The 26,314-nt window shown below is 48.3% G+C and overlaps 1 protein-coding gene across 1 annotated transcript in view; it reads left to right on the top strand.

The window, feature by feature from the left end:
- The window catches only part of HMCN2 (hemicentin 2), a 563,480-nt gene that overhangs the window by 361,677 nt on the left and 175,489 nt on the right, over positions 1–26,314 (top strand). The window contains exons 35-44 of the mRNA XM_086924818.1: positions 816–970; positions 1,233–1,329; positions 2,060–2,155; positions 3,404–3,580; positions 3,723–3,874; positions 11,922–12,045; positions 19,291–19,466; positions 19,901–19,997; positions 24,924–25,052; positions 25,856–26,014. Of these exons, the coding sequence (XP_086780944.1) occupies positions 816–970; positions 1,233–1,329; positions 2,060–2,155; positions 3,404–3,580; positions 3,723–3,874; positions 11,922–12,045; positions 19,291–19,466; positions 19,901–19,997; positions 24,924–25,052; positions 25,856–26,014 (1,362 nt within the window). The remainder of the gene's footprint in view (positions 1–815; positions 971–1,232; positions 1,330–2,059; positions 2,156–3,403; positions 3,581–3,722; positions 3,875–11,921; positions 12,046–19,290; positions 19,467–19,900; positions 19,998–24,923; positions 25,053–25,855; positions 26,015–26,314) is intronic.

Here is a 26,314-nt window from a genome sequence, read left to right as displayed (position 1 = left end):
ATGAGCCTTCATTTTTAAAGTGAATGCTCCAGATTATTTGGTTCCTCTATGAAGTCTGTGAGCAATGAACAATTGCATTTTTCATCAAGTATTTCCACATTTGGGATCATCTTGAGCGGAACGTAGTATCGCTGACAATGCTTCTTCTTCGTGCAAACTGAAGCCCTTTTCATGAACAGGCTTGTCTGTCACATTGTGGAGAAAACATTATTCCCATGACCGTTCCCTGTTTCTGCAGAAAGTGGCTGTTCTGTCCTCCATTCTTGCTTCTCAGTGTATTTCGGTCATGAATATTTGGGGTTTATCATTGTTTTTAGAGACAGCTATTAGCGTTTATCATGAAGAACAGGCTGGTTATAACTTTTTTCTGGGCTTGTAGAGAGTACAAAATGAAGAGATAACAGATTTTCTGAAAAAAATATGTGTAAGCTGATTGTGGTTTCAACATGTAAATAATATGTTATTTGGGACCCTAATATGGGTATTCACTGGCTGGATGAATGATTAATGAAAAATACCCACCTAGCCAGGAGTTTCCAGAAAACTGGCTGGATGTGCCATGCTTACTTTGCCATAAACTTCCTGAAACAAATACTTACGAATCAGCAAATGTCTGGTATTGAATTATTTTAGCTTGTATGTGTCCGATGGACTAAGTGGTTCTGAGTGAGCACTTGAGTTGCTGTGAGGATGACTAAGAGGCAGCGCTCTGCCTCCCTCTGCAATGTACATCAGAGGCAGCTCTTCCTCGATAAACCTTGCTCTGCCTCGATGTGACCTCTCACATGCGTATTCCCTTCTTGTTCTCTCTACAGAGCCACCATCAGTGACCATCGTAGGAGGAGACAGTGTCTCTGTCTTATTCCGCCAGCCTGTGACCCTTGAGTGCACGGCCTATGGTACCCCGTCTCCCGCTCTGAGCTGGTGGAAGGATGGATCGCCCTTGCAATTTTCAGGTGCCACGCTTCAGGTAAGAGCGGCAACTTTAAGACCAACCATGCAGGCTTGTGACACTGAGCTGCTCTGGGGGGTACAAACACAACACCCCGGCAAAAGCCAGCAAGGTTTCTGCCTGTTTCAGTCTGCCAGCCCTGTTAAGTGTCCTGCCTTGTGTGCAAGGTGCATAACAGAAGCTGTGTGTTTGCATGTTTGCTCTTGTCATGCGTAGTTCTCGTGTCTATATCATAAGCGGGTTGATCGGGCTCACTCCAAGATGTTCTTTACCTCTGCAGATCGCAGCAGCTGGCGTAATGGATGAGGGGGTGTACTCCTGTGTGGCAACCAATGCCGCTGGCGAAGCAAAGTGGGAGCAGACCCTGAAGGTGCTTGGTAAGGGAAATGCTGGAGCGCCCTGGTTGTGGCAAAGGGAGGGAGCTTTGTGGTTGGATGACCTTGGAGAGGCGCTGTGCGGTGGTGGACCTCTGTCCATTGAGGGAGGGGCTGCACAGAGCTGGGGTTCGGTACAGGATGTGAAGGTTGTGTGATGCTGGAGCAAGTTTCATGCAGAGGAGGCAGTGCATGGAGCCTGAGCTGTGGAGGTGAGGGTATGTGTAACGCAGAGCCTCGGTCTGTGGGTGGGCGGCTGTGTTTCCAGAGCTCGGGTAGTGGACAACAGACGGTGTGGAACCTCGCCTATGGAGTTGGATCTGTGTGTGATACCGGCTGGCCTCTACACACAGAATTCAGGCTGCACATGAGGCTCAGCAGGTTTCACATGTTTCTCATATCCACAGACATAGGTGGTGCACTGCTGGCAATCCTGCAGCCTGCAGTCTCTCAGATTGAACCTGTTAAAAGGCGAAAGACAGCTCTCACAGCAGTATGAGGATCCTCTAGAGGTCTGTGAAGCCTGCCCCAGAGCTGCTGAATGCCCTCACTGCACTGTGTGCTGAAGAGATGCTTTAGTAAGGGTTTATACAAATGCACCCTGTGCTCAAAGATCACTCCTTTATAATTGATTCACTGGGGATATTGTGAGCACTGAGCCAGCAGAGTGCTGTGCTTGTATCTGCTGTCAGGGCCCCAGCTCTCACTGACTTGCTTTTCTTTGGTTTTGCAGTGCCCCCAAACATTGAGCCCACAGTGATGAATCAGACGGTCATGGAGAACCGGCCAATATCGTTCGAGTGCCTGGCATCGGGGAACCCACCCCCAGGTGAGGAAGGGACTCTTCCACTGGTTAATTCATGTGCCACTGACTCCCACCTCTGAGAATTTGTTAGACCGTCTGTACCCCAATATTAAGTTCCTTCAAAGCTATGGGAACCTATGGGAATACTTTATGGGGCAGAAGACAAAGCCAATGCTTGAATTTTTTTTTATATATGCCATCATGAATAGAAATGTGTGTGTGTACCCTTATATTATTATTTTTTGACGAATCCAGAAATGGGACAAGCTATTTTTAAATTTAGTGGCGGCCACAATCTCTTTTATGCACAAGCCGAGACAAGGAGGTTAAGAGAGGAACTGAGGGGATGTGCTATGGTATCATAGGTGTAAAAAGTAATAATGTCCATTTATTACTAGATTGCCCTCTCTTATTTCAAATAAGACGCCAATACATAAAAAGTGTTTTTATTCAAGTATGGTATAGGTTCACAATTGGAAACTCATAAATGTATACATGATGTGCACGTTTTAGATGTGACTTGTGCTTTAGATAAATATTTAAATTCAACTTTAGATATAGATTATTTTTAATAGTGGTATTCATCTCCATCTTATATTGAGATGAATGTATTTGCTGTTTTATATTTGTGTTGAGGACCACCGAACAAATAAACCAAATTATACTTGAACAAGGCCATACTGACTTGGTCACTAGGTGTCACTGGTGTAATAATACAGGACGTTAGCCTATGTCATTTGATGACTGACCACTAGGTGTCAGTGTTGCACCACAGTGTACTGCTCACAGAACTTCCATCAAGGTCATTCTGGGGCTGGTCAGTAGGCTTCAGTGCAGCACCCATGTCTGTCTGCTCCCAAGTAGCCATTAGCCAACGCCAGACTGGGCTAATTGTTAAACTAGTGTTCGCTCGTCCATCCAGGGCTTCAGCAGAGGTCAGATGGTGACTGACCCCAGGAAGTTACTGCTGCACCAAGTATGAAAAAGGCAAAAACTGTGAATATTACAGTAAGGCTACTGATGCTATCACATGGCAATAGTTTTACAGAGAACAGGAAGTGAGAAGCGTACAAAAAAGAAGCGAACGTTCGCTCTTTCTCGGTGAAGAGCAGTTTCTTACAGAAGAAGCCCATATCTTGTGTCAAGACTAGGCAGGACAGGTGACATCTAAGGTTCGCACCTTGGCGAGGTGTGAGGAGATGCTTGGATCTGCCTGGAGCGTGCACATGTTCTGCAGGTTGAACCTTACTTTTATTTGCGTGTCCTTTTCAGATGTGTCCTGGTACAGGGGCTTCCAGCAGCTCTCTCCCACGATGGGTATTAAACTGACTGACCATGGAAGGATTCTGCGGATCGAGAGTGCCCACAGCTCTGACGCGGGGGACTATCGCTGCCTGGCGACCAATGCGGCAGGAAGCACTGAGGTTTGGTACAACCTCCAGGTGCATGGTAGGTGATGTTGTGAAGTTACTCAGGTACAGGGTGTGTGTAACAGACCAACTGGGGTTGGCAATCATACAAAGTAAGAGGGGGAACATCTATCCATCCTCTTGAGTCAGCTTTTCTCTGTCTCTCTCTTTCTCCTCTGCAGTGGCTCCTAAAATCACCTCCATCACCGACCCAGCCGTTGTCTTGGCTACCCGTCCCGTTTCATTGGAATGCAACGCCACGGGTATCCCAGAACCAATGATTGTGTGGATGAGAGATGGGACCCCTGTTTCCACGTTGAGCGGTGGTCCACAGGTGAGTGGGGTTCATGTAAGGTGAGAGCCCGGTTTCGACATGGGCCGGTGGCCCATAGGTGAGTGGATATAGTAGTTGAGCCCCTTGTTTCCACATTGAATGGTGGATCACAGGTGAGTGGTGCTTATGTAGATGAGAAATGAGGCTCATGTTTCCACACCAAGCAGGGTCAACAGGTGCGTGGTGAGTTGCATGGATGAGTGTCGAGACTGCTTATTTCCACATTGAGTGTTGGTCCACAGGTGAGTGGTGTAGGAAAGTGCCTATTTTTGTCATTGGTCACGCCTACTTTTTGTCACTGGTACTGATGTTTTTCGTCTGATGTTCACTGTGTCCATGCTAACCAGGACCCAATGCATGTGCTCCTATCCTAAAACAAACCACAAGTTTAATCGCAACCCAATTGGCAAGATCTTTAGCACCCCTGTGAGTCCCCAGTAAATGGTACCCTGGTACCTAGGGCATGGGTACTAAAGAGGGCCCCTAAGGGCTGCAGCATGTATTGAGCCACTTTGAGGGACCCACCACCAAATGAATGCAGACTGCCATTACAGGCTGCTGAAATGGTGAAAACAATTCTGAAAACCCAATACGGTACGCTCCCTGTGTGCGATGCCCAAGCACTACATATACTATATGTAAATCATCCATACAGCAGGCCTTGTAGCCTTAAGGCGGGTGCCTTTTAGTATCTGTGAGGACATATGTGCATGAGCAGATATGCCCCCAATTGTGTCTGGTCCTATTGCTGGACATTGCAAGTGATCAGGAAGCCATCTTAAGTATATGTACTGGGCACTGGTCTGTACTAGTCCCTAGCTTCTTGATGGTTTTACCGAAACCCATGATGTTTGGTATAAAACTGTACTGTTGCCAGTACTAAATGTATTATGACATGCACCCAGTGGCCACCGTGGATGTATGCTACGAAAACATACCAGTGTCTTGTGTGCTGGCTGACTGGTATCCTCCAGCCTGCCACCACAGACAGGTTTCTGACCCCTTGCAGGTGAGGGACCAAGCTCGCAGGGGCCAGGAACAATGCCTGCTATGAGAAAGGTTTCACACCTTCTCTAGCAGAATTATTAGTGTCGTAGCCTATCAAGGCCAGAGGCTTCAAAGCCCCCACTGCCTTTGATATGCGACCCCGGCATCCCCCAGACCTGGGAGTTGCCCCTCCCCCTGCCATTTGGCACCAGGACAGGCAGGGAAATTAGCTAGTCAGAAGGTATGTTCACTCTCAGGCTAGTCACACCCCTAAGGTGGGCAACCTGAAGTGAACAACAAAAGAAGGATTCCACCATCTTGTTTTTAGTGGCACTAGGAAATCTGGCTCAGGGTTATTGACAATATCCACTGGAAGTGGTCATAAAGGGGGTGTAGTCACTTCCTGGGGTAGGTAGCTCATTGACTACTACTGTGCACTCCCCTTAATGCCCCTAATTTCATCATCTGGGAACCAGGGGCGGCTCCTCCATAGGGGTGTGGCGCCGTCGCCCCACTGCTTTCTCGTAGTGTGAGAACCAGAAACATAAAATGGTACAAATACCATTTTATGTTTCTGCTTCTCGCACTGCGAGAAAGCAGAAGGGTTTGTTTGGGGGCGGGCGGCTGGGCGGGTTGGAAAAGAGTGGCTAGCCCATTGTTGGGGGCGCTGACTGTTTGGTCGGCCCTTGGGCCAACCAAACCAGTCATGCACACTCCCATTTTCTCCATGTAGGCTGCACGCAGCCTGCATGCAGCCTGCATGGAGAAGACGGCCTCCTCATAGACGCCTGTGCGGTTGGCGTCCCAGCCAATCACATCGCTGCCGTTGCAGCATTGTGATTGGCTTAGTGGAGAGGAGACAGGCTGCCTACAGCTGCTTCCGACGACGACGACGCAGGACCGGATCATAAAAGGGAAGGTTTTTTTTATTATTTAAAATTAACCCCGTGCTGCTGTCTAGACAATTGCAAAGACCAGACTAGTCCTGCAGCTGGCACAGTCCCTTCTCCTTTGCTAGCCACCAGGTGCAGCAGATGCAGTCACATCGTGCAGCTTCTCTTCGCTGGGTCTTAGGTGCCCCAAGGCCATCCGTCTTCGGTCCTGTTCTCCAGTCCAATGACATCTGAGTTCTGGGTGCCAGGGGTTACCTTCGTATGCCAAGAAAATGCCCTCTGGGTAGGTCATGGTCAGTAGTCAATGTCTAGAAGGTTCCTTCCCTCCGGATGACCACTTCCTGAGAAGTGTGGCATCTGGCAATCCCAGAATTTCTATTCTGCCCATCTTCAAGATGGCAGAGCCCCTCTCTCAGCGTATAGAGCTCCCTAGTGCAACCCATAGCTGTGGCTAACTAGGGGGCTACGTGCCCCTCAGACAATGGTTTGGCAACTGGTTTCCCCTCTCCTTCCCAAGTGCCAGTCTGTTCACTTAGACAATGCAGCAGCCCCTCTCCCACGTCTTCACCATTTGCACTTCAAATGCAGACTCCCCTTTGAAGCTCGACTTTTGGGCCTACAGCTGTGTGGCTTCCAGACATGCAGAGGTAACACCTCTCCCTCATGCAGGCTTCTTTTGTGTCCTTTCCTGAGAGTCATTTGCACGTCTCCCCAGGAGAGCAGAAAACTGTCTCAGGGACAGACCCTGTGTGCAAATGTGCAGAAGCACATGACATTTTGGGCAACAAAGTGTCAAATTTGTAAAAGTTGCAATCTGCAACAATTTACATTATTTTGACTTGAGATACAAGTCTGGCTTAATGTGGCAAGTTGTTTGATACCTTCGAGCCCCACCTTCGGTTGCACCATTCAGGAGTCAGCACAGCTGAGTGTTCAATGTGCAACCCTGTACTCTCCAATGGGACTACCAAGTCCTTCCACAGTAAAAACTGCAGTTTCATGTTTTTACTGTCAGAATAGGTAGAATACATGTCCTACTCCTACAATATCCCACACCCTGCCTTAGGGATCATTTAGAATGCCATAGGAGTGACCTATACATGTGACAGAGGGAGGTGGGGGCTTTGCCATACCTTTCAATGGCAAAGTCAAGTTAGCAGCTTAAAGCTGCTCTTCCAGTCACATTGCGGGGTGGTCCACTGGTCAGTGGGGTCATTTTAACCAACACCGCTGGGCACCACACTCAGGATCCCGTCCCTTCTTGGAGGCAGGATGAATCAAGAGATCTCAAAACCATCATGTGGCCAAGTCTTATGGCACGGAGACCAGGACTGCGCCAATGTGTTTCACATCTGTAGGCAGAATAATGTGCCACACACATAAGGCTGCTAGACCTGTGTCAAGGTTGGTGTCATTGAGTGGGAGTGGGTGTCCTGGAGTGAGAGTTGGTATTCTGGAGAGGGAGTAGGTATCTTTGAGTGGGGGCGGTTTCCTTGGGTGGGCATGGATGTCCTGGCAACCGCTGGCGTCTTGGAATGAGTGGATGATTTGCGAGATATCAGTGTCCTGGAGTGAGGTCTTGTGTCTTAAGCACTGCGGGTGTCCTGCAGTGGGAGTGGGTGTCCTGTGAGCTGTGGGTGCCCTGGGCTCAGAGTGGGTGTCCTAGAAACTGTCAGTGTCCTGGAGTGGGATCCCGTGTCCTATGCACTGTCGGTATCCAATGGGGATGTGTGTCCTGGGAGCTGCAAGTGTTTGAGTGAGGTTTGGTTTCTTGGAGTGGGTGTCCTTGAATAGGGGTGCGTGTCATGGGAGCTGTGGGTGCCCTGGAGTGAGGGTTGGTGTCCTATGAACTGCAATGCAGAGAATGTGAGTGTCCTTAGAACTATAACTGTGTGAGAAAATGAGGTTCTGTTACAGCTCCCCTCACTTTTTGCTTTTGACTGTAGAGTGCTGGGTCTTTGTGGTCCAGGTTTCGAGTAGCAGTGTTCTTTCCCTAAAACGGATGCACAATTGGCCATTCAGGTCCCCTGTAAGTCCCTTGTAAAAGGTACATGGGTACAGAGGACATTGGGACTGAAGAGGTTCCCCTACGGACCTCTCACCTAGGCCATGAAGACTGCCACTGCATCATGCATGGCCCGGTGCAGACAAAACAACAAAGTCGACATGGCACACTGCCTTTGGGCCATGCCAACTAGCACTGCCCAAGGTATAGGTAAGTCACCCCTCTACTCTAGCAGGCCCCAAGGCAGGATGCACTATATCACAGGTGTGGGCATATCTGCATGAGCAGATATGCCCCTACAGTATTAGGGTCTATTTCTTAATATTCTAAGTGCCAGGGAAGCCATAGGAAGTACATAGGCTGGGAACTTGACAACTCAAGTTCCACGTACCACAGAACCATGATGGCTTCACCGAACCCAGGAATGTTTGGTACCAAACAACTCCTTGTAATAAATCAACACTGATGCCAGTGTGAGAGTTATTACACCATGTACTCAGAGGGCACCTCAGAGGTGCCCCCTGAAAACCTACCAACCCTGGTGTGGGCACTGACTGGCTTTAGGCAGCCAGCCACCAACAGATATGTATCTGGATCCCTGGGTAGAGAGCCCCTGCTCTCTGTGACCAGGAACAATGCACATCCTGGGAGGAGGTGTCACCTTTGCCAACTCATCCCCTCAGGTGGAGGAGGCAACGTTAACCACACTTTTCCGTCCCCTCCATCTTGAAGATGAGGGGACTCTTCCAATCAGGGCTAGGATTATGCCCCCTCCCACAGTCATCCCAGATAAGATGCCCACTCTCCCTACCTGTTACTCCCCTAAAAATGCACCCTAAATCTAGTACTTAGGAGGCTCCTTCAGAGTTTAAAACTAGATCTAAGATGACCTAAGAAGAAAGAAGACAACCCTGCAGAGAAGACTGAAGACGACGACTGCCTTGGACCCAGCCCTCCCAGGTGACTTGTCTTGCAGCCAGTGACCTCTGAAAACCTTGGGAGGGCTGCTGCCTTCGAAAAAGACTCCAAACTCCTGTGGACAGTGGACCTGTCCAGAAGAAATCAACTCCAAGAACTCCTGTCCCGCCTGAAAACCGCAAGTACTCACCACTCTGCACGCAACCCGCACGGCCCGTGTCTGGGTGATTCAATTGTTCAGTGGTGTCTCCCCAGCGATCCTGATCTTGAACCCAGTGTTGGCAGACTTCTGACCTTCACGGCGATGCCTGCAGTGTGAATCCAGAGGCTCCCCATAACAACGACTGGCTCCGGTTGGAAGACTCCAACGTCAAAAGGCGCCTCTGCATCTGAAGCTCCTCGGCCTCGGTGAGCTGAACTGATGATGCCCCTACAACCCTCTACATCTCTACTTACCTCTCATGTCGATTGTCTCCCTCCTGCAACCTATGGTGCAATGCCTGCAAATTGGCTTGGTAGTTTGGTTTGCCCTGTTCCCATGATGCACTGGGCCAGGGTCAGACTGATTTGCATATAGCCAGGTTCTGAGCTGGGATGGTGCAGTGAGCTAAAAAACGGTGATGGATCAAGCCCTGATCTTTGGACTGGGTAAGAGTGGTCTGTTTAATTAAGACACTCTGTTCATCACCACCCCCTTTTCTGAATCCTGTTTGTCAAAAGCAGAATCTTCTTTGCAAAGCATTGGACGCCCGATGCTGAAAATGCACCCTGCATCCGGCCACTGCTGGTGGTGTATGTTCGGTGCTGCTTTGTGGCCCCCCTGTACTGGTCCTATCTCTCAAAGCTTGGCCCCTGCAACTGATTGACTTACCTGCAAGCAGTGTGGCTCTGAAACGCATTGGGCTGAACTCCGATTTCGACCTCTGCTCCCAGTGGCCCCTGTGCCGCTGGTGGTGCAGTTGTGGTACTCACCTGACCCTTGCCCCTTGCTGAGCTTTGGTCCCGAAGCCTAGAACTGTAAGTTGCGTACTTACCTGTTTAACCGCATTATACTTTTCCTCCATAGGATGACATTGAACTGTTCGTAAATTGCAGTATCGACTTTTGAAAGTGAAAAGTATTTTTCACAAAAAATGGACTTACCTTATTACCAAGACCTTGGTCTTAAAATAAAACAGAAACAAAGCTCATTTTCATAAAATTGGTGTGGATTTCCTTTATAAGTCATGTGTCCAATATTGGTCAATATTGCGCAATAATTGTCTTTCACGCCTCTGTGTTAGGCCTAAGGCTGCTCGACCACACTACCCCTAACAGAGTACTTTGGGTTTTGCATTGAGTGCTGTACACTTTTAGGAAACCCCTTCACTCTGTGCATGGTAACAAGCCCGGGCGGAGCTGGCGTAGTTGCTCTACGCGGAGTTCCATGGAGTCGGGCAAAAACTAAGTGAAACTCCGCTCCGCGCCTCAATCCCCCCAATTAAATATTTAAAATAAATTAATAATAAGATTTAAAAAAATACACTTACATTTATACGCTGCGTCTCTGGGCTGCTCTCCTCCTCCTCGCTGTGGTCTCTGCAAACCCCTATGTCATATGTACCTCGTGGTAGGACTGCGCGCATGTGCATTCCTCCAACGACGTACGTATGGCGTAGGGGTTTGCAGAGACCACAGTGAGGAGGGCAGCCCGGAGACACCACATATAAAAGTCAGTGTATTTTTATTTATTTAAGTTTTTAAAATATTTATTAGGGGGGGTGAAGGTGGGTAGCTAAAGTTGGGGCCTGAGGCTCAGAACTCCTCTCCGCGGTGGAGTAGGAGTTTTGCGTACACTTCGCATTCTCCTCGGTATGCAGAGTAGGCAGTATCCGCAAGCTACGCCAGGGGAGCGGAGTTCTCCGCCTGACCTTAGTGCATGGTATAACCCTCGTGGGCATACCATATACAGAGTCTGTTTCCTACAAAGTGTTTGAATGAGGGCTGGTGTACTGGATTGGGAGTGGGTGTTCTGTAGTGGGTGTGTCTGTCCTTGGAGCCGTGGGTGTTCTAAAGTGGGGTTAGGTGTCCTGTGAAAAGTTGGTGTCCTGGAGTGCGGTTGGTGTCCAATGGGGGTGAGCATGCTGGGAACTGTAAGCGTCTGAATGGGGGTTGGTGTCTGGCGGGGGGGGAGTTGGTGTCCCGGGAGCTGTCGGTTAGAGTGGGTGTCCTGGAGAGGGGGTGGATGTCCTGGGAACCTTTCTAGTTTGTTGTAGTGAGAATGGGTATCCTCTGAACTGTCAGTGTGTGAGTGGGGGTGGATGTCATGAGGGCTGTCAGTGTCCTATTGCGGGTATGGGGTCCTGGGGTGGGCATGGTGTCTTGCAAACTGTCTGTGTCTTGAAGTGGGAGTGGGTATCTTGTGAACTGTTTGTGCCCTTGGGTGGGAGTGGGTATCTTGGTAACTCTCTGTGCCCTTGGGTGGGAGTGGGTATCCTGAGTCCTGTGAACTGTTGGTGCCTTGGGTGGGAGTGGGTATCCCGAGTCCTGTGAACTGTTGGTGCCTTGGGTGGGAGTGGGTATCTTGGTAACTGTCTGTGCCCTTGGGTTGGAATGGGTAGCCTAGGACCTGTGAACTGTTGGTGCCCTTGGGTGGGAGTGGGTATGCTGGGTCCTGGGAGTTGCCTGTGTCCTTTGGGTGGGAGTGGGTATCCTGGGTCCTGTGAACTGCCGGTGCCCTTGGGTGGGAGTGGGTATCCTGGGTCCTGTGAACTGCCGGTGCCCTTGGGTGGGATTGAGTATGCTGGGTCCTGGGAGTTGCCTATTTCCTTTGGGGGAGTGGGTGTTCTGGGAGCTGTCAGTGTCTTGGGTGGAGTGTGCTGTGAACTCCCACTGTCCTGGAGAGGGGGCATTCCCTACACATTCTCACTGAGGTGGTGAAAAGTGGAGGTGAGGGGTGAAGGTGTATCCCCTCGTTGATGCCCCACATTGAGTGCCAACAGAAGTGTGTTCCTTGTTGTGAGACCCTAAAGTTGCAAAACCTGTACTCTGTACATTTTGGGACATAACATGAGTTGGCCTGTTTAACGCTCGCGTCTTCTACTAACATATATTAGACATACTCGCCTTTCAGTGGCATTAGTACTTTGCATCCACCCAGTAAAGGATGCAGCGGACACCTGTTTGATATATGCACTATGAGGGATGTTTGTGTATTGCAACAATTTTTGCCCTAATTCTGCCCTTGCGTTGTGGTTTGGTGCAGGTTTTGATGCAGGGACGAATCCTGCAGCTGGCTGCCGTCCAAGTCTCGGATGCAGGAACTTATGCTTGCGTGGCAGTAAATGTGGCGGGCGAGGACCGGCGAGACTTCACCCTACAAGTGTATTGTGAGTATGGACCTGTGACCTCATCATGATATCCGGGCTAAAATATGCCCCCCTTGCATCAAGTAAGCCAACCACTTCCACGTACAAACAATCCACTGGTGGGCGAGCTGTGCTCAGCTTCGAAAGGATGGTTCTCTATGTTATTGTAAAAACTCCCACTGTTTCCACCCAACGCGCACACAAGGTGGATCAGGGGGAAAAAGGGGCTGATGACCTTCCTGTGATGGAGTAAAACCAGAGAGGACCAACTCTGAGTAATAAACTAGCCATGCATACACCTCCTAGTGTGTTACCATGTACAGCTATAAGACTGGACACAAGGCTCTCCCCTGAGCTTCACCCTACGCCTACCTTCCTCATTACTGTGATAAGGACCCCTAAATCATGACTGGACCGAAACACGTCTGCGACACTGGAGACCATTAGAAGAGTCTCATAGAATCCATACATTAGGTTCCGCTTTGCAGTTTTTGCCACTTCTCGTAAACTGGCTGCAGCTTGTTTGCTATACATGCTTACACTTTGTAAATACAGATGCCCTTATGTCAAACCTTTCTTAGGTGTTTCTGTTTTTCATTATGTTCTAATTGATTGCATCTATCTTATACTTTGCATTTTGATATCAATCCTCCATGACGCACTGTTGCTTATAATAGGTTTTAATGCATACATAATTCCACCATCTAATGGCAGGGCTAGTGAGTTTAATTTGCTTCTCTCAGATTCCACATTTTGGGCTTTGACCATTAATGTACCTTAAATAACTTTCTAAGGTGTCTGCTCGATACCCAGACTGCACTTTAACTCAAGTTTGGAAACACCCATGCCGTAGTTAGAAAAACACCAATATGTTTGTAAGCACCCTTTATACTACTGGGGCAAATATTTCCCAAAGGAAACTCAAGCTCCAGGGTACCGGGTCAAATAAAGAGGGCTTCTCAAACTGTGTTTTTCCAAACTCCTTCCAGAGGTTCTTTACTAACGTGTGAATAGTATCACAGGTTCACATGTTGTAAATAATTCTTCCATCTAATGGCTCCTCATTAGGATTTACTTTACTGAAAAGTTTTTTTCACATTGCAGCTATGAAAGTGGGCCTGTCTTCAATGAGACCGCGCCTATGCTGTTCGTTGTTGTCACTGCTTTCTCCTGCATTTCCCCCTGTTTCTTAAGTGCCTTCTCCTTGCTTTCCCTCTTTTTCACTGCTTTCTCCTGCATTTCCCCCAGTTTTTTGAAAGCCTTCTCCTAACTTTCCCTAATTTTCTCTACTATTTTGAATTCCTTCTACTTGCTTTTCCCTCATTTTTCACTTATTTCCCCTGCTTTTCCCCCCATTTTTTAGTCCCTTCTCCTTGCTTTTCCCTCTTTTTCACTGCTTTCTCCTGCATTTCCCCCAGTTTTTTGAAAGCCTCCTAACTTTCCCTAATTTTCTCTACTATTCTGAATTCCTTCTACTTGCTTTTCCCTCATTTTTAACTTCTTTCCCCTGCTTTTTCCCCCATTTTTTAGAGCCTTCTCCTTGCTTTTTCCTCATTTTTTACTGTGTTTTACTAGCTTTTCTCCTCGTTTCTTGAGCACCTCCTCCTTGCTCTTCCCTCATATTCATTGCTTTGTCCTTGCTTTTTCCCATTTTTGAGTGTCTTCTCCTTGCTTTTCCCTCTTTTTCTACAGCTTTCTCCTTGCTTTTCTCCCGTTTTTTGGGTGTCTTCTCCTTACTTTTCCCTCATTTTTTACAGCTTCCTCCTTGCCTTTTCTCCTCTTTTTGAGTGCCTTCTCCTTGCTTTTCCCTCATTTTTCACTGCTTTCCCCTGCCTTCTCCACCATTTCTGAGAGCCTTCTCCTTGCTTTTACCTCATTTTTTACTGTCTTCTACTTGCTTTTCCACCTTTTTCATGGGTACCACCTCCTATTTGCTCTTTCCTCGTATTCACTGCTTTGTCCTTGGTTTTCCCCCTGCTTTTAGAGTGCCATCTCCTTGCTTTTCCCTTTTTTTTCACTGCTTTTTCCTATCTTTCCTCCTGCTTTTTGACAGGCTTATAATCTCCTTACTTTTTCCTCATTTTTTACTTCTTTCTCCTTGCCTTTTCGCCTGCTATTTTTTGTAACCTCACCTTGCTTTTCTCTCATTTTCACTGCTTCTCCTTGCTTTTCCTCCTGTTTTTTGAGTGCCTTCTCCTCGCTTTTTCCTCATTTTTCACTTCTTTCCCCTACTTTTTTCCCCCATTTTTGAGAGCCTTTTCCTTGCTTTTTCCTCATTTTTTACTGTGTTTTACCAGCTTTTCTCCTCGTTTCTTGAGCACCTCCTCCTTGCTCTTCCTTCATATTCATTGCTTTGTCCTTGCTTTTTCCCATTTTTGAGTGTCTTCTCCTTGCTTTTCCCTCTTTTTCACTGCTTTCTCCTGCATTTCCCCGTTTTTTTGGAGCCGTCTCCTTACTTTTCCCTCATTTTCCACAGCTTTCTCCTTGGTTTTCTCCTGTTTTTTGGGTGTCTTCTCCTTACTTTTCCCTCATTTTTTACAGCTTCCTCCTTGCCTTTTCTCCCATTTTTTGAGTGCCTTCTCCTTGCTTTTCCCTAATTTTTCACTGCCTCCCCTGCCTTCTCCACCATTTCTGAGAGCCTTCTCCTTGCTTTTACCTCTTTAGGTCTCGCTCTCGAGACCTATTGTCGTGGAGATGCCTCTCAAGGGAGACAGACCGGGGCACGCGCCGCGATTCAGGTCTGTGGGCGCGCACGTGCGGGCCGGCGCCGTCCACATTCCCAGCAAGTCAGCCTATCGCGCGTGCATGCACACAGACACGCACACACACAGGCACGCGCGCACACACATCTACCTCCCTAACTTTCACACATGTTTATTAATTTCCCCCAAAGTGTCCGCTTTTGTTTTTGTTTGTTTCGCTCCCCACGTGTACTCCCCTCCCTCTTAATGATCCAGTGGCCCGGTTTGCATGTATCTGTGTCTACGGATGATTGTGCATCATCTATAGGAATCCCTCTCTAGGTCCTCACAGGCACTCACCTCGCTCTTGGTGATGTGGTGTCTCGCTAGCTTCACAACGGCGAAGTTGCCCTTTCCCAGCGTGCGCTCGATGTCGTAGAAGGCCACCTGCACCAGGGTGCGCTGGGGGTGCCCAGGCAGCCCGGCCATGACCATGCTGGGGCCGGGGAGCAGCGGAGGCGGCACCAGGGTGCGGGAGCCCGGGTAAGCGGCGTGAGCAGCTCCGGCTCTGGCGGCAGAGCTCAGCCTCGGCCGGGGGGCGGGGCAGCCACACCTACCTCGCCTCCTGCTACCTGTGCACATGCACGTGCATTTTAGTGTTGTGCGCTATTCCCATCGGGTTTGCAGTTGTACTTCCGGCTCAGTCCCTTTGCCCTGCTGGGAGTTGTAGTCATCAAGCTGCAGTGGTAGATTGCTTGGTGAGGGCCGCTGGACCCGGTTGACCAGTGGAAAAGCAACCTGAGTATTCCAAGTAGCAAGAGAGACTGAGCAACCAGGGGCCCCAAACAACGTTAATCTACAAATAGCCTGCCAAGACCTACACCCAACATGGCCGCCTATAATTGATCTGTGCGGTCTAGCTTTAAAAAGTCTTCGGTGGCGCAATCCTGAGAACCCAAGCAAGACCCTGGAAGATTGCTATTTGGTGCTGACCCAATCCGACCTGGAGTCAGGGGTTCCAAATGATGCTTTAACTGCAATTGTCTCATGTGGTATCTCGTACTACACGCATCTACCGATGTATAAGCTCCAGTTTAATTTCTGGAACTGGAACTCGCTTTGACCCGTGTATCCTGTTTCTCTTGTTAAGGGCTGTAATGATGCCTTCTGGCCTTTTCGCGCTATGTAAATGTGCAAACAAATAACAATTGTAAAGAACCGTGTACCTTTCAGGCTTACTGTGGAGGATGCAAAGTGTCTTGAATCATTTTACATGGTCGAACATTTGCGGTTTTGCTAGCGGCGTGTCCGAGGTGGGTAAGGCGCTGAATGGGCGAGAACGACCTCTTTCTACCCAATATCTTCAGTGGCCGTCCTGGCTTTTTTAATGGACGAGCAATGCACATTATATAAAGTATTTGTACGACTATTGTAAAATGTGGGATGGTTTTAAACGACTCAAAATGCAATGCACGGCAGACCTGGCTTACGATGTTACACATGCATTGGGTCCTTAATAAGAACAAATGTAACTAAAGTGGGTCTAAAGCACCACAACTACTTCCTCTTTTGTATTCGGATGTAAGATTCCACAGCTGCCATTAAGTGTCCTGAGGTCCTTAATCGGATACAGGGGTTCCCTCTTCTGGAGTAGCTGAATGCTAGCCTGTACTGCAAGTCTGTGATGCATCACATGTCTCTTGGATGGTAGTTGGCATAGAAATTGTCGGATGTTTGCGGTGGTGACGAGGCTTCCTTTTCAATAATTGGCATGCTGGTGAGATCACTGCACAAGAGAAGGGGTCGGGCACTGTTGATAGCTAAACGTGCCAACGTTGTAAAGAGGACTCAATAAAACTCGCTATAGAAAAGTATTGGGCTGAAATATTATTTTGGACAGTCCTAACATAATGTTAAGTATTTGATAATATAAATAACTAATAATTACTACTATAAATAAACTGTAGTACATCTAAACAATAGTTACTTTAGACCTCAGTATTATAGGGCTGCCCCCTTACACACTGCCCAATCCAAACTGCCCCCTCACACTCTTCCCACTCACACTTTGCCCACTCACACACTGTCCCCTCACACACTGCCCCCTCACACTCTGCCCCCTCACACTCTGCCCACTCACACTCTGCCCACTCACACTCTGCCCACTTACACACTGCCCATTCACACACTGCCCCTCACACACTGTGCACTCACACATTGCTCACTCACAGTAATGTAGTCCACAAATACTGCACCCTAACACACACTGCCCCCTCACACATTGTGCACTCACACTACTTTTGGCCACACACACTGCACCCTCACACCCCGCACCCTCGCACACCTCGCACCCTCACACACTCTCCTTACACTGTGCCCTCACACACTGCCCCCTCACACACTGCCCCTCACACACTGCCCACTCACACAGACCACTCACACACATACCATTCACACACAGCCCCCCACACACTAACCCCTCACACACTGCCCCCTCACACACTGTCCACTCACACACTGCCCACTCACACACTGACCCCTCTCTCACTGACCCCTCACACACTGACCCCTCACACAGACCCCTCACACACTGCGCACTCACACATTACTCACCCACACTACTTTAGGGCACACACACTGCACAATCACACCCCTCACACACTGCCCCCTCACACACTGCCCCCTCACACATTGCTCACTCACTCTACTTTAGGGCACACACACAGCACAATCACACCCCGCACCCTCACACATTAGCCCCCACTCGTCACCACAACATCCTCATTAAGCACCACCACAGCATCAATCTGTGAAACCATTCAACAAAAACTAGTTCAAATATGTTCTCTCAATGTTTCAAGCTTTATTACAAATGTCACAAAAAAATGTTAATATTTCACTTCTGCTCTTGGATTTTCGTCACAATAAAATACACTGAACATAATTTATTTACAAAAGTTTAAGCTATTGCCATTATAAATTAAAATCACTTTAATTTAAGTATTAATTATTTAAAAGAAATAAAAACCATTGTTATTTGCAATATTAATACATCTAACTCACGTAAATACAACATATATTTTATTACAAATGCTATAGGTGTCACATTTGCGAAAGGTATAACTATTGTCATTGTAAATGACAAAGCTATTAATTTTGCTATTTTCAAAACCAACACATAAATAAAAAATTTGTCAGTTACAATACCAATAGCTCAAACTTTCCTAATGCGAGACCCATTGCATTGCAAATGCTTGTTTTTTACTGTCTTCTACTTGCTTTTCCACCCATTTCTAGAGTACCTCCTCCTTGCTCTTTCCTTGTATTCACTGCTTTGTCCTTGGTTTTTTCCCCGCTTTTAGAGTGCCTTCTCCTTGCTTTTCCCTTGTTTTTCACTGCTTTTTCCTGCTTTTCCCCTGCTTTTTGAGAGGCTTATAATCTCCTTACTTTTCCCTAATTTTTTGCTTCTTTCGCCTTTCCTTTTCGCCTGCTATTTTTTGTAACCTCACCTTGCTTTTCTCTCGTTTTCACTGCTTCTCCTTGCTTTTCCTCCTGTTTTTTGAGTGCCTTCTCCTTGCATTTCCCTCATTTTTCACTGCTTTCCCCTGCTTTTTCCCACCTTTTTTTAGAGCCTTCTCCTTGCTTTTCCCTCATTTTTAGGTCGAGCCTAGGCAGCACGTATGCGCTGTCTCCAAGACCTGTTGTTATCTCCTCTACCGGCTTTTGGCATGCCCATGAATTGCCATTTGTTCATTGTTGTGCCATTGAGAAATACAACGTTTTTATTGGTGCATTGGGTCTGATTCTCCTGCCTTTGCGTGCTTGGGTCACACCCAGGCGATTTCACTACTTGTTTGCTGCGTTGGCCATCCCAATACGGCCTCAGTTCCTCCTGGTCATCCCAATCTGCCTTTTTATTTTGTAGGCTATGAACATCATTTTAGGCTTTCAGGCTGTTTCATGGAGCAATGCTCAGTTCAGCACCTGCAAAGTGGCTATTTCTGTCCGGTAGCTGTTGAGCTTTGCCAATAGCGCTAACTCAAAAAAACGCGAGACCTATTGGAATTCTAATGCTTGTTACTGTCTTCTTCTTGCTTTCCCCCCATTTCTTGAATACCTTCTCCTTGCTCATCGGTTTCACTGCTTTCTCTTTACTTTTCCCTGTTTTTTACTTATTTCTCCTGGGGTTTTAGCCCATTTTTGAGTGTCTTCTCATTGCTTTTCCCTTGTTTTCACTGCTTTCTCCTGCATTTCCCTATGTTTTTTGGGAGCCTTCTCCTTACTTTGCCCTTATTTTTTACCCCATTTTTGTGTGCCTTCGCTTTGTTTTTCCCTCATGTTTCACAGCTTTCTCCTTGTTTTTTCCTCTTTTTTTATAATGCATTCTCCTTGCTTTTCCCTCGTTTACACTTCTTTTTCCTTGTTTGCCCTCATTGCGACTGAATGAACAGATCACCACGAAGTAGTTAGCATCTCCACTGCCTTGAGACCCTCAGGTGTGATTTGCAGCGCTTTATAAATCCCGATTGATCTTTCTCAAGTAGCTAACTCCCTCTGTACCACTTTATGTGCTTTTCTCTTCCAGTGCCCCCCAGTATCCTTGGCGAGGAGCTGAACACCTCTGTCGTCGTAAACCAGTCTGTGACCCTAGAATGTCAGAGCCATGCCATCCCACCCCCCACCCTGAACTGGCTGAAGGACAGACGTCCCCTCCTGCAAAGGGCGGGCACACACATCTCTGAAGATGGCAGCTATCTACAGGTAAGAGCGTGGAGAGAACAAGGTGGAGGAATAGTGAGGCAATGCAGAAGAAAAATAGAGGGAGGGAGAAAAAATAAAATGAGAGAGTGAAGAAACAGAGGAGAGACTAAAGAAAATGCAGGAATGAAAAATAGAGGGACACAAGAGATATGATGAGGCAGGAAAGAGTGAATGACAGCAGATAGGGAGAGACAGAAAGAAAAAAGGAAGAAGGAGAAAGTAAGAAATAAAGTGAACAGCATGCTGAACAAGAGCAAACGGTATGTGAGAATATGAAGAAGACAAAGAAAGAAATGGAGAAACAGGAAAGAGAACACATCTACAGAGGATAAGAGAATTTGAAAGTGACAGTATAAATGGAAAGAGGAAAAGACAGCTGTGTAAAAAAATGAAAAAGCAGAGAAAAGTTTTAACTGTTACTTTGCATCACACAGATTGAGCAGGTCCAGGTACGGGACGCAGGACTGTACACCTGTGAGGCTTCCAACAACGCCGGGCGATCGGAGAAGCACTACCGCCTGGAAGTATGGGGTGAGACCCGAGCACACCTCTTAGAGGCCAGATAGGAGCAAATGGGGGCAAGGTAGCTTGAGGGGTCCTCATCTCTGGACAGCGCGTCCCTGCAGACTCCACCCCCAAACTCAGTGTGCAGGCGTCTCTTTTAGCGTTTAACGGAGTGGCATCTTTAACCATCTCACTAGACTCATTTAATAAAAGCAATCATTACGCCTACACTCATATATACATACAGAGAGGACCTTTGGGCCAACCACCGAAATATAAATCCCATTATGTCCTATGGGGTTTATATTTCAGCTGCCGGTATATCTGTCATCGCTGTGATGGAGTAACCCGTCCGCCGAGATATAAATCAGGCCCTTTGTATGTTTCCACACGTTCACTCAGAATCTGTGGGAGGGCAGCTGTCGTCCTTCCTTCTGGCCAGGGAGGCCATTATTTTGGACCAGTGGGTCTTACAAATCATACAAAGAGGATACATCATTCCCTTCCTTCAGGCTCCTCCCACCCATCATTCACCCCCCCCCAGTTCTACCATCTTTTTCCAGATCACCTCACCATCTTGCAAGGGGAAGGGACATCACTCCTCTTCAAGGAATCTGTGGAGTTAGTGCCGGAGCAGGAAAGAGGCCATGGCTGCTACTCCCATTACTTCCTTCTACCCAAGAAGGACGGTGGCCTACATCCGATCCTGGACCTCAGAGAATAGAACTCCTACCTGAACTAGGAAAAGTTCGAGATGCGGACTCTCGCTAAAGTGTTATTGACATTGAAGCTAGAGACTATTACTGTTCTTCTAACAAGGAGCCCTGAGGTTCCTGGTTTCCGGTCAATGCTACATGTTGGCGCACGAGGGCCCTACAGTGGTGCTACTGCAAGCAGTGGCTACTGTATGGGGGAGACCTGTCAGACTCATCACAATCTCTCCCAGTATTGCGTCAGAAGTGGTTTGGTGGGGAAAGATTCAAACCTGACTTTTTTGTGTTACCTTCCGTTCCCCACCATTAAGCAAAAGGGGGTGGTGATGGACAGAGTTTCTGAATGATGCAGAATACTCTCACCCAGTCAAGAGATCAGGGCTTGATCCAACACCGTTTTTTAGCTCACTGCACCATCCCAGCTCAGAACCTGGCTATATGCAAATTAGTCTGTCCCTGGCCCAGTGCATCATGGGAACAGGGCAAACCAAACTACCAAGCCAATTCTTTCACTGGACGGAAACAAGCTTCCGGGGACCGGTTTCTGGCATTACAGCCGTCTTCGGCCCGGCTTGTTTGAATCCTGATGGTGCAATGAGCAAGGGACTCACGTCTGAGTATACCCTTCCACGCTTATGGTGGACAAAACAATTAAGCAAAAGGGGGTGGTGATGGACAGAGTTTCTGAATTAAGCAGTATTCTGCTTAATTCAGAAACTCTGTCCATCACCACCCCCTTTTGCTTAATTGCTTCATTTCCCCACCAACTGTGGCTGTGGTAGTGATGTATGCCTCCCTCGTGGGGTGGAGTGTTCATCCGGAGATCGGGGGCCTCTGATCTCTGGAAGATCAGGTTCTTCATATCAACCTGTTAGAACTGAGGGCTATTCTGCAGGCAGTCAAAGCCTTATTTCCCTCCATCCAAGGTCAGTCTGTCCAGATCTTGACGGACAACACACCAGTGATGTGTTACATCAATAAGCAAGGGGGAGTAGGGTGTCACTTCTTTGTTTGCAAGCGTTGAGTCAGTGGTCTGGGACACACTGCCAAGGGGATCTGGATCACCGCCAGGCACTTTGCGGGGTCTCTGAATATTGGAGCCTACAGTTTAAGGGGGAGTTATTTGCAGACCACAACACAAATGGCATCTCCTACCGGAGGAAGTCCAGGACATCGTCGCCCAGTGGGGCACTCCTGCTGGGGCCTTGTTCATCTCATTGAACAGTGCTCAATACCAACAGTTCTGTGCGCTCCAGTGTTCGTTGATGGGAGTCTTGGGGGACTTGTTTCAGTTGAAGTGTAACTTTCAGCTGTTCTACACGTTTCCACCCATACCCTTGGCTCCTCAGGTTCTGAGAAAGATACCCCAAGTTTGGGCCCAAGTCATTCTCATTGCCCTGGATTGACCTAGAAGGGTGTGGTATGTGGACCTTCAGCGCTTCTCCATATGTCCCCTGCTCAAGCTGCCATTCAGACTGGAATCTTCTCTCAGATTCGGTGGGAATAGTTCTGTGTCCCAATCTCCAAGGCCGCCACCTTCATGCCTGGAGATTAAGCGGGGTTATCTGAACTCCTTTCAGCTGCCACCGTAGGTGGTGGACATCATATTGTTAGCATGTTGCCCCTCGACCAAGTCTGCTTACTCTGGAAGATGCATTAACTTCATTGCTAGTGCACGGACAACAATGTGGACCCCTTACAGGTATAGTTGTCCTAGGTCTTGCAGTTCACAATTTCCCTTGCCCAGCGGGTTTATGCAGTAGCCACTGCCAAGGAGCATTTGGCTGCATTGTCAGCATTCCTCTATCTTCAAGACCAGCTTTCGTTGTTCAAGTCCAACATTATGATGTGTTTCAGAAGGGGTGGACAAATCTGTATCCTCCAACTCCCTTCGATGTGCCCCAGTGCGACCTTAACCTAGTATTAACTTTTCTAATATGGACTCCGTTTAAGGCCCTGCATAGTTGTCCTTTAAGAATGTTGGCTTTAAAGACAGTGTTATTAGTGGCAAGCACATCAGAATGACAAGTAAGTGAGTTTCAACCTCTCAGTTCTCACCAAACTTTCACCTCCTTTAATCCTGACAGGTTAGAGTAGTGAACCAAAGGCTACCTTCCTTGTAAACATGGTGACTCCCTTTCACCTCATTCAGTCCATCATCCGTATGTCCATTATGCCTCGCCCTGTCCCATGAAGAAGGAGGAGCAGTTCCATAGGGTGGATCCTAGGTGGGCGGTCAGCTACTACTTGGATCGTCTTGGGTTACTATGGTGCTCAAAAAGGCAAAGCAGTTCAGAAAAGGACCGTATCCAGAGGGATCATACTCTGCATTAAGACCCCTTGGGGCAGATTTTCAATAAGTGGCGCATCCCTGCATATCAGCAGGGATGGGCCAGTTATTGTGCACCATGCCTCCGCCACCATGGATGCGCCACATTTACAATGCGGCGCACCATGGCGCAAAAACGGTACAGATGCATGACGCATCTATTACATAAAGGCGGCACATTGTTGGAGTTGCGTAACAAGCGCGATGCAGCTCCAGCAATACTCTGGGGGGCCCTACTCTTACAATGCTGCGTCCATCCTTATGCCAGCTTCAAGCAGGCGCAGGGTTTTGACGCAGCATGGGCTCAAAAGTGACTGAGTGAAATCTTGTACATTTCACTCAGCCACTTTTAGGAGTCGTTCCTGCGCCCCCCCACCCTGCGCAGGAACACCTCCTTCTGGCGCAGGGCTTTACAACATGACACATCTCCCAGATGCGTCATGTTGTAAATACTCCGCAGCATGGTGCATCTTTTGCACATCGACTTAAGAGCCACAAGGAGCTTGTAAATCTGCCCCACTATGCCTTGACCAAAAAGGAACTTCTGGAAAGGATAAGGGCTCTTTTCACCAGTGCTAGATTGACCACTTCCGTTCTTGCCAGAGAAGTCCCAATAGCAGAGATTTTCAACAAAGCAATGTGGGCACCCCTACACACCTTTGCTAAGCATTAATGCATGGATTCTGAAATGTGTAGGGATGGGCACTATGCCAGGTCTGTTCTGCAGGACTTCCTCATCTAACCATTCATCACCTCTTGGGCAGTGTATTGCTTTGGCATCTATTCTACAGTTGAGGAATCTGCAGGTAAAAGTATCCATCAAAAGAAAAAGTTACTTAACTGTGGTAAAGTCCTTTTAGATGGATCCTGTATCTACCTACAGATTCCTTATCAACCCATCCACCTTCCTGTGTGATGTAGTGTGGCTCACTGGTTAGAGGCGGCAGACCCGAGAGCAGAGGACGGCCCGGGACCAGGGTTCGATTCCCGGCACGGCAGGTTTCTGGACCAGGGTCAGCGGACTCGATAATTCTCTCGCCTCGGTGCCCACTCTGATCAGCGATCACACTCGGCAACTCTGGGCATTAGCTTGCCTCATCTTCACTAACGGCCCCACCAGACCGCCGGGGATGCCTGGTCTCACCCTGGAGATACCCATTAAGGGACCATCTCTCAGGGAAGCCAGGAAGGGTTTCGCAGCGGTCGAAGCGCCTTGGGACCCTACGGGTAAGTAGTGCGCTATATAAATGCCAATACATTTACATTTACATTTACATGGACGTTTGATAGGTTAAGTTAATGCCATACTGGTTCAGTTTTGGTACTGCACTCGATCAATGTCAGTCTGTCTGCTTTCCTCGAAGGCTGGGAAAACGTGGGTGTAACTGACATTTCTGAGCCGGGGTGGGCGCTATATGGCTTTGGTGATGTCATCTGATGCCTTTCCCTGTGCTGATATGAAGCCTGCACCCCCTACCAGTGGAGCTCAGTACATCTCGGATTTATTTTAATGATTCTCTAATCTTCACTTTTTCACATTACATCCATTTTCATATTTTCCACCTTCAGCATTATCTTCCTGCTGTCCCACTTTATTTTGCTCAGCTTGTCCGCTATGCATAAATTCTCTTTCGATTATACATTGGTTTGATTTCCCTTCTTATTAAACATTTTTCTAAACCTTTTCCCTCACTAAACACTCAACTGCTTCCTCCTTTTACACCCTCCTCTGCGATATCCTCTTTTGAGGCATGGCTCTGGTGCCCCTGGTACTTAAACCCCATCTGGGCTTTCTCATTGGTCCTCACAAGTTTCTCTAAGTCCATTTTACATCCTTCAGGGGTTAATTGCCCGAGTGTTAAGGTCTGAATTAGAGCGTCCATCTTACTGTGCTCTTTGTTTGTCTTCTAGTGCACCCCTCATTTTCCGCTTCGTCAGGAGTGGCCCCCATCACCGTCTCCATACTGGAGGGGCATTCGGTCAGCCTGACGTGTGACTGCAGCGGGCTTCCTGCCCCCACCCTGACGTGGAGCAAGGATGGTAACTGCACCTTTATGTTTAGTGTTGGGGATTGGAAGGGGGGTGAGGGGAGGGGCCAGCAGCAGAGCCTTTAGCCTTGACACAGTCCACACTGAAATCAGAAGGTGTAGACACACTCTGTTGCTAACCTTTCCAGGTACACAGATGCTTTACCCATCCCCGTCTCCCCTAGCTCCCGCTCCCTCAGATAGCCCGCCCCCCACTTTGGGCCCAACCCGTCCTGTGCCTGTCCGTCAGACGGGAATCTGGGCTCTGATTGGCCTTGGGCTGAGCTGCTGTTCCAAGTTTGGGTGGTCCCATTGGGCCAGCCTTCCTTTGCTCATTGTGATCATGTTGTGTGCTCATCCTGCTGAAGGCAGTGCAGGAATCTGGCCCATGCGGAGCTCTATAATAATAATAATAATAGTCACATTTATAAAGCGCAATGGTGACACTATGTCCAGTGTGTCCCGCGCTGCGTTAACGTTGCCCATGGTGACCTGACCTGAGGGTCCCGCAGCCTGCGGGGTCTCTTTAGGGGTTTTATATGATTGGACTGAGCTTGCAGATATGCTTCCTGTTTTTAGGTGTGACCCGTGCACCCCAGAGTAGGGCAGTGGCTCTGCCTCCTGCAGTGCGATTCATCACTTGGTTGTGGGAAGCACCGGGCAGTGCCGGGCACTGCTGGGCACAGCCCTTTAAAGCTTGTCTTTACACCTGTGCCTGGTTTGCAAGGCCTTGTGTCGATGTCACTGCACTTCAGTGTGGGTTGTTGGTCGCATATGTGGTTGTGGACTGAGTTCTTCACTTCTCCACCTCGGCAGGTGTGCGTCTTCAAGGCACTGGGAGGCACAGCTTTTCAGCCGCAGGAGGTCGAGTGCTTCAGCTTCAAGGCGCTCTGGCGTCTGACGAGGGGTCCTACGCCTGCGAGTGTGCCAACACTGTGGGCAGCAGCATAAAGGAGCAGCGCTTGGAGGTGCTCGGTGAGTCCTGGCGCTCGCGCACCCGATGGATCTAATGTGTGGTGCAGGGCAAGTGGTTAGGGTCTCCAGTCTGTTTAACTTCTCCTGTCAAGTTCCTGTCCTGTGTCTCAGATAGCCCTAAAGCTGCCAATAATCTCTGCTCCCTCATTGCTTCTCTTAGTGCATGACCCTTTCTCCTGATTTATGTAAATGTGAAGACATTCCTCAGGTAGCCTCCCACTTCTCTGCGCTAGATGAACAGTCGGCCAATGAGAATAAGATTTACCCAGAGTTAGCTGCAAATAAATTGTGCACCCAACA

Source organism: Lissotriton vulgaris, chromosome 5, assembly GCF_964263255.1.
Source record: "Lissotriton vulgaris chromosome 5, aLisVul1.2, whole genome shotgun sequence".
NCBI lineage: Eukaryota > Metazoa > Chordata > Amphibia > Caudata > Salamandridae > Lissotriton > Lissotriton vulgaris.
Note: the sequence above shows the minus strand (reverse complement) of the source record. Positions and strands in the feature narration are given on the sequence as shown.